The 8,384-nt window shown below is 39.2% G+C and overlaps 2 protein-coding genes across 2 annotated transcripts; one reads left to right on the top strand and one right to left on the bottom strand.

Moving 5' to 3' along the window:
• Positions 1-456: 456 nt before the first annotated feature.
• LOC110861452 lies at positions 457-3,916 on the bottom strand. The gene is made up of 3 exons (XM_022110564.2): positions 3,390-3,916; positions 2,310-2,507; positions 457-1,372 (listed from the first exon to the last, which is right to left on the bottom strand). The coding sequence occupies exons 1-3, from the start codon at positions 3,619-3,621 to the stop codon at positions 723-725; spliced, it is 1,080 nt and encodes a 359-aa protein (XP_021966256.1). The 5' UTR covers positions 3,622-3,916; the 3' UTR covers positions 457-722.
• A 663-nt stretch (positions 3,917-4,579) lies between these two features.
• On the top strand, positions 4,580-8,105 carry LOC110849899 (bacillopeptidase F). The gene is made up of 3 exons (XM_022097409.2): positions 4,580-7,642; positions 7,711-7,882; positions 7,968-8,105. Exons 1-3 carry the CDS (start codon positions 6,548-6,550, stop codon positions 8,006-8,008), a joined length of 1,308 nt encoding a protein of 435 aa, XP_021953101.1. The 5' UTR covers positions 4,580-6,547; the 3' UTR covers positions 8,009-8,105.
• Positions 8,106-8,384: the final 279 nt, after the last annotated feature.

The raw sequence follows: 8,384 nt of genomic DNA, 5'->3' as shown, positions 1-8,384 counted from the left end.
CGCAGGATCATACTAGATTTATACTGAAAGTATTTACATATATATATGACAATGTTAGTACGTATGTATAGCAAGTATAAAAAAAAACATTTGTAAGCATTTGTGGTCACAACGTTTGCTGTTAATAAAGGTAATATATATATATAAAACATATAAATATACATAATTCTGTCTTGATAAAAATTATGTTGAACTTTGTTGCTCGGATGGTATTATCTATGAGTACATATGCATATACCTACATATATGTATATGGACTCTAAACAGACAGGATTTTGTGTAATGTGTACATACAAATTCTGGTCAGGATTTTTAGTGTCCACGTTCATATATTTTTTATAACATTTATCACGATTAAAAAATTTCAACGCCCATACGCAATGCATTATTTAGGATTTTGTTGCTCCATGTGGCTTTCCTATATGAATGTGTTCAATAGACCGGTTAAATTCGACATAAAGAAAGTACATACAATTTGTGCAAAATTTATTATTAACATAATCAAACAGGCAGTATTGGTATATTCGTTTGTGATCATACAGGTTCTTTTATAAATATAGTGTCAAATAAATTTTAACATGGCTTAAAAATTTTGAATTGCTTGTAAATAATTCTTAAGTTGTTTCGCTTAATAGTATGAACACAAAAATTATGAAATTTAGGGGCTTATAAATTCAGCGACTAATTCCTTGCTGGAAGGTATGAAATTACGACAAAGTAGCTTAATCAGAATCTTCCCCCGCAAAATGTACGGACCATTCGTCCCCAGTAGCATCGTTTTCATCGTCACCTTCCTCATCGGGCTTCTCTTCCGACGAAAATTTATCTTCACCGTCCACATCATCCTTCGTTCGTAGCCATTCTAATCTTTTGTAGCAAAATATCCCATCCGACTGGAGAAAGTGGACTTTCTTCTTGTTCTTCTTGTGTTGCATGACGATTGAAAACTTCCCATCAAACTGGGAGACTCGCTCTCCCCAAATTTTGACAGCCAAGTCTTCCTCGTCTAAGACGACTACCGTCTTGTCAGATCCTTCCCGTGTGGGACGAGTGTTGGATAAGGTGTAGAAAGCTTGGCTTACACGGGCAAATTGGTCGATGGGGAACAAGACGTCGGGCGGCTTACCGGAAAGGAGCGGATACAATTGTTGCACATGGACGAATCTTTGGCCATTGCATCTGTAAGCGGAATTATCTGTGATTAACACCTTGATAGGATTACCGGTGGGCGGGGTCCAATGTTGGTGAGATGATGGAGATTCTAGTTTTTCTTTTTTGGGGCTAGATGCGGAAGAGGTGGAAGGGCTTGGGTACGCTCGCTTCGTTGAGGTAGAGGTGGATAAGGGACGTTCATCACTTTCTTCGGAAGAATCTATCGGATTAAAGACATATAATAATTTTGAATCTTAATGTTTGGTTTGCAATTGCGACCGCATGGAAGATTACTCTTAACCCTTGCTAGCATGGTAGATACGTAGATATGTATGTATGGTATATGTATGTATGAGGATGCAAATTTAATTGGAAATGCACAAAGCCAGTGGTATTAGATAATTATGCCAATAATATTCTAACGACACCAGCAGTTAAATGAAACGCTGGGATTCACATTCAGAATTTCTAAATAAATACTTGGACTGAGGAGGGGAGCTTGCGAGGTTGATAATAACAGATCTTGATGCCCTTTGGATATGTGGTAGGGACCCATGAGTGTACTAAAACCCTGAAGTGGTTTGACTCCATGGCCACATTTACGCCCGGCACACCCACTCAAAAATGCCCAAAAAACGCTTTCACTCCAGTTTTCACTCACTCAAATCCACGCCAAAAATCCAATTTTACTCGGATTTTGAAATTTCTTTCACCAATATACTCCCCGATAGTTGCTTTCTTCAATCCAATATCAAACTCAATTTTGCTGATTATTATTTCGCAGGCATAATTTGCCTTGTTGATTGCTACAACAATGCTCATTCAGAAATTTAAATTTTAAAAATACTAAAAATTTCGAAAAAATTGAGTTTGATATTGGATTGAAGAAAGAAACTATCTGGGAGTATATTGGTGAAAGAAATTTCAAAATCCGAGTAAAATTGGATTTTTGGCGTGGATTTGAGTGAGTGAAAACTGGAGTGAAAGCGTTTTTTGGGCATTTTTGAGTGGGTGTGCCGGGCGTAAATGTGGCCATGGAGTCAAACCAATTCAGGGTTTTAGTACACTCATGGGTCCCTACCACATATCCAAAGGGCATCAAGATCTGTTATTATCAACCTCGCAAGCTCCCCTCCTGAGTATTAAAATTGAATTACCGTCATCATGGTGAGCAACTTTTGTGGGGGTAAATTGTTTCGTGTATATTCCCGCGGTTGTGGCAGCGTCCGTCTTGTACGGGAGATAGCGGACAAATCCAAGATTGTACAAGGCTTGTCGAACGGCATCTTTGTGCTCTTCGGTATCCTTGGTGTAAATGCAAATTACGTGATCACTTGTTCCACCACCGATTTCAGCTGTATAAATTTCAACATAAAAGTAAATTTGTATTACTAGGAAATAAATATTTATAAAATTATCACGGAGATAAAATGTTGCTGAGTAGCCTAGGCGCTACATACATACATATATAGGAGTAAAGCACATCTATCTCCGTAAGCTTACAATATTACTAAGGAGATAATAATACTAATATTCCTAAGGGGACGTTCGTAAACTTCTTAACGCAAATTATTGTTTTTTTTGTACCCACCCCTTTTAACATGTGTAACATACATAGGCACGATATCAATGGGCCATGACCACCCACCCACCCCTCTTTGCGTTATGAAGTTTACGAATGGCCCCTAAAAGTGTTAACAGTATGTCAAGACTGGCTACATTATGCAGCCAGTCTTGACATACTGAAATATACATACGTTGGCATATATTATACGCCAACGTATATTTCAGTTTTCGATTTTTCGCCGCGATGGCGATTTTGGACCTCAAACCTGTCCCGGGCGTCAAAAAAATCGTACACGGTCTGACTAAAGCTCAGTTTTATTCTGAAGACATATCGCATCCAATAAAAAATATTGAAATATTAAAAAAAAATTATTCACGAAGAATTTTTTCGAAGCCTCCATCTTTTTCAGAAAAATAATCCTGAACTTCTTGACCTGTCTGCGACATTAAAAATCTCCTACGAGGAAATTGTCCGTAGATATTTTTGATTTTTTTATATGGAGTTTTAAATTTTAAAAATTACTAGATCATGTCGGCATAGAAATTATGCCATCGTAGCGTTAAATAAGTTACGTACTGTACGTATGTAAATACGTAGATACTCCTGCTACTAATGTTGTTGTACCGGTTTTCTTAAAATTTAAAAATATTCTCGTTGGAATTAATCTTACCCGATTTCTTCTTTCGGGTAGAAACTTTAGCCCCAATATCTGTCAGTTGTCCTGATTCTGTGGCACCTTTAATTTTATCCCACGCTTGATCAATGTTTTTTCTAGACTCGTAAATTAGCCACTTTCTAATTCCAGCATCGCAGTCAGTTTTACTTTGAACACTCGAGTTTATAGTACCTTTTGGTACAGCAATTAACCAGAAGGTCCTTTTAGTTTTTGATGGTCTGTCCATTTTGCAATAAGTTTATAAAACTCGAGAAAATACACAAATTTATTTACAATGCCGTGATTAATTTTAAACAAATTTTCCACGATTTGTGGTTGTATGGTGTATTTGGATTTCTAATGTATGTTTTCATGTGGAGGAAAAAATTTCTGTCTGGAATCCAGCAAGTAAGCCGACTCCTCCACCCTTAAATATTTAAACAGGTTTCCATGGATACGTTTACATGTTGAGTAATAAAAAATTAAGCCAAGTTTTAAGAGAGAAGAAGAGCAAAACTTGTCCATCCATGCAGATCAACCGCATAATACCAATACCAACTCTTCATTACACACATTTTACAGATACATTTGTGCATTCATACATATATACAAGGCTTCTGGAATAGAGGGTACACATAAGGAACGTATAAATACTGGGTTTCCCAGTCCTTGCATCTTTCCATAGGCTTTGCATACATGTTTATATTAATTTAATTTAGTACATATCTATATACTAATTACGCTTATAATCGTCAAATCAACTTTTCGCACGCTGGATAGGCGGGCCAGCCGTGGATGCAAAACTTGTACCTAAGTTGAAATTATGACAACTTATCTTATACATAATTATACATATGTAAGCAGTTTCTATGACTTATAAATTAAGACATGCGTTTGTATTTTTAAGCGTGTGTGCCCATCGCTGATCGCTGCCTTAAGTATGTTAGTATGGAGCATATGAAGTTATTTGATTGATTTTATTGGTATCATTATAAACTAAGGTCGTCAAGTGTTGATGGTGAAAAATACAAATTCTAGTCAGATTTGTTATATATTTTCTACAACATTTGCCACGATTAAAAAATTGTAACGTCCAAGAGCGATTTACTATTTACAGAAACTTTGTGCAAAATATCTGTATTTATTATAAGAACCAAATATAGAAATATGTTGAATAGCTATATAGTGATCACGAAGGTTCTTGCATTACTAATTTGGTCCTCAATCAATTTTAACACGGTTTAAAAATTTTAAATTACTTGTGTGTAAATCATTCTTAAGTATCACCGTATGTAAGTTCCAAGTCTGTAAATTAGATAGGTGACTAGAACACGTATTGTTGAAAGGTATCAAATTACGCGTCAAAGTGGCAGAGTTTGTACATATGTTGGGAAAAATACAAATATATGAATCTATAGTAGGAATTCAAGAGCTGAATGACAAATACATACGTAGGTTTCAGATGAGACATTAAAAGCAATTCGTAAAATAAATATCAATAGGTTAATCAGAATTTTCATCCTCATAATGTGGGTACCACTCGTCCCCACTTTACATAGTTTAAAATCTGAGAGCGAATGAAAACATGACGAAATTTATATTTACTGCTCACTAATCTGTCGGAATATACGCTTTAATTTAATAGACTAAACCAAATTGTGGCCAACTTGATCAATCACAAAACTGGAATTTCCATAATTGGGTGGTATTCCCGCTTATATGTCATACATAAATTAATTCTTATGCAAATTATACATATGTATATCTTCATTATTGTAAAATTCGATAGCCATAAATACAAGAAGATCATCCCGTATTACCGAATCAATTTGTTATCGGAAAACCCATAATGCGTACATATTTAACTATTTGTATTTATGTGCAACTAATCCTTAGTCAGTATTCAATCATGTGTGGGATTTAAAGTGTCCCGTAATTTCATCAGATTTGATCAATGGAGTAGACGAGACGAATTGCAATAATTGTACGATAACTATAAATACATATGTATGTAAAACTGGGATTTCCCTACTGACCAGGCAACGATTAACCGCTTATCTCCGCTTATCGAGACATTGCCAAATCTACTTATTCTACTCCTATGCAAATTAATCTATGCATACATCTATTTACAGGTCGAATCATTTATTCGTGTGAGGGTTTGAGGCAATCAAAGGTGGGTCAATAAAATTCAAATCTGTTTTCAACCTCGGATATGTAGATCAACTCAAAAAATAGTTTTGTGATTTTTTTTGTAAACACAATTTGAAAAGTGCCCCCACGGTGCTCACTTGAAGTAGAGGTACTAGTAAAAGGCTTTTTCAGTCAATTTTCCACGGGAAGCGTTATAAAAAGGGCTTAAATTATATTGCCATGAAATAAATTTGCAATAAATTTGTAAAATAGTGCATGGTAGGCATATTCAAATGCAATCCAAGAGTCTAACATCATTATCACTGCCGAGAAACTACCCATTGCTGAACGCCCGAAAAATCTGAAAATTCCGTTGGGCGACGTAACCCACCAGGAAATTCCCAAATAACTGAAATAACAGAGCAGCATGTCCAACTGTTAAATTGCAATAAATCAACTATTCAGAGAGCAATTAAATCTGATTTAGGAAACATGATAGCAAAAATGACCTATGTGGGTCTACGCATTGAGAGACCACAAACTTTTCTCCACCTACTCCTGAGAAAACTCCGGCACTGCGAAAAAACGGACGATGATGATTTTGATCTTGCAAGAAGTCAAGACATCCCTGAGTATCATCAAACACTGACCGATTTGTTTATTTCGGATTTTTCATCGTGGAATGACAATTTTTACATAAGAGGATTTACGAATGTTGACTAATTTTGGAACGCATAGAATAATGAGTGGAAGAAAAACACCATAGAAAAGCCCATGGAGGTATTTTTATCGGGTAAAAAGCGATGCATTCTTAAAGTTAAGAACAAGGACCGTCATATCGAGCATTTTTTCGCACTTGAAAAAAATCCGGTTGTGGGTTAGAAAAATCCGCAAATCCTCCCACGAATAAATGAGTCACTCTCTGTATCTGCTTGTGTTGATATTTCTCGTATAAAAGCGCTCCAAATTTTCCATTTCTTATCCACCTCTCCAGAACAATCAATCCAATAAAATATCTCCCTTAACTCCTCAGCTCCACCATGAAGTTGCTTCTCGTTCTCGCTGCTACCTTGGCAGTCGCAGCCGCCGGCACGGTCCACCCCGCCCTCAACCTCGCCATTCAACAAGGCGCCACCGAAGCGATCCTCGAACTGCCCCAGGTCATGGACCAAGTCGAAGCCAGCCCATCGCTCTACTCCCTCTCCGGTGACGCCAAGGTGTCCGCCCTCGTTGCCACGCTTCAAGGACTCACCTCCGCGGCTCAGGCCCCCTTCGTCCAAGTCGCTTCTTCCCTCGGCCTCGAGACCCAGACCTACTGGGGATCCAACATCATCCTCGTCAAGGGCTTGACCCCCGAGACTCTCGCCACCTTGGCTGCCACCCCCGGAGAATTCACCCTCCGCCAGCAAGTCACCGTCCGAATGAGCCCATCCATTGCTGAGGCGACCAACGCTACGCAGAACCCGCAATGGGGTGTTGCCATGATCAGGGCACCCGAAGCCTGGGAGCGCACTCAAGGCGAAGGCGTCGTCGTTTGTATTATCGACACCGGAGTTAATCTTGGCCACGTGGCTCTCGCTGATGCGTACGGAGGTGCCTGGAGCGACCCGTACTACAACACTGCCGGACCAACTGACCAACAAGGACACGGATCCCAGTGCACGGGAATCATCCTCGGACGTGCCAATGGCATAGGTGTCGCCCCTGCTGCCCAATGGGTCGCCTGCCGTGGACTTAACCACCAAGGATCCGGAACTGAAGCTAATCTCATCTCCTGTGGTCAATGGGTCTTGACGGCCAATCCCAGACCAAACATCGTCTCCAACTCGTGGGGTGGTGGTGCTGGGGATCCATTTTACAACACGGTCGTCTCTGCTTGGCGATCGGCTGGGATCATCCCAGTTTTCGCGATCGGAGGCTCAGGGGCAGCCTGCAGGACGGTCGGGTCCCCCGGAGATCAACCCAACCTTATCTCCGTTGGAGCCACCACTAACACCGACACCATGGCGAGCTTCTCCCCCCGAGGACCCAACGCACAAGGAGAACTCAAACCAGAAATCTCCGCACCAGGAAACAACATCGTGTCGTGCGGAACAGGAGCTAACAATTACATCACCATGTCTGGAACTTCAATGGTAAGTCGGACTGAATACTTTTAGTTTCTGAGAAATTGATTAATTTTTGAAATTTCATAAAAATACAGGCCACCCCCCACACCGCTGGAGCCATCGCTCTTCTCATGTCTGCCAACCCAAGCTGGGGATATGACCAGATCTTCACTGCTCTCACGACCACCCCAGCCCACCCATTCTTGTCCAATGCTGACAGGAACTGCGGACTTCCCGGACCTGGAGATTTCCCAAATCAAGCTTTCGGTAAGACTTGCTACTTATTTGAAGAGAAGCCCGGATAATGCAAATGTAAAATGAAGACGTATTGAAAATATTTTGTGAATTTCAGGTTACGGACGTATCGACGTTGCTGCTGCTCTTGGACTTTAAATTGAGTGATCACAACTTATTTTAGTTAAATCAAATTAATTTCAAATTGGAATTTTCCCATAAATAAAATTTATTTTCAAAAATGATCAACTTGACCAAATTGATTTTCCCCCATAAGCCCAATGTTATAACTTTTCAAAAAATCACTGTGAGCGTAAAGAAAATCACACAGAGATGCAACACATATCAAAATGCTCAGGATGAGTGGCCTCAACTTTACAAAAATGGAACCACCAAGGAAAAGATTTCTTGATGTAGCTTACTTTTGGAGTTTTAGGTCAAAAAATCATAACCTTTGACATTGTCGAAGCTGTTTCAAATATGGAGTCCTATCTTCCCACAAATGCGATTGGGTATAACTGTGCCAAATTTCAAA

The sequence above is a fragment of the Folsomia candida genome, unplaced genomic scaffold (assembly GCF_002217175.1).
Source record: "Folsomia candida strain VU population unplaced genomic scaffold, ASM221717v1 Fcan01_Sc001, whole genome shotgun sequence".
Classification (NCBI taxonomy): domain Eukaryota; kingdom Metazoa; phylum Arthropoda; class Collembola; order Entomobryomorpha; family Isotomidae; genus Folsomia; species Folsomia candida.
The sequence above is the reverse complement of the archived record's forward strand: the minus strand, read 5'-3'. Positions and strand labels throughout refer to the sequence as shown.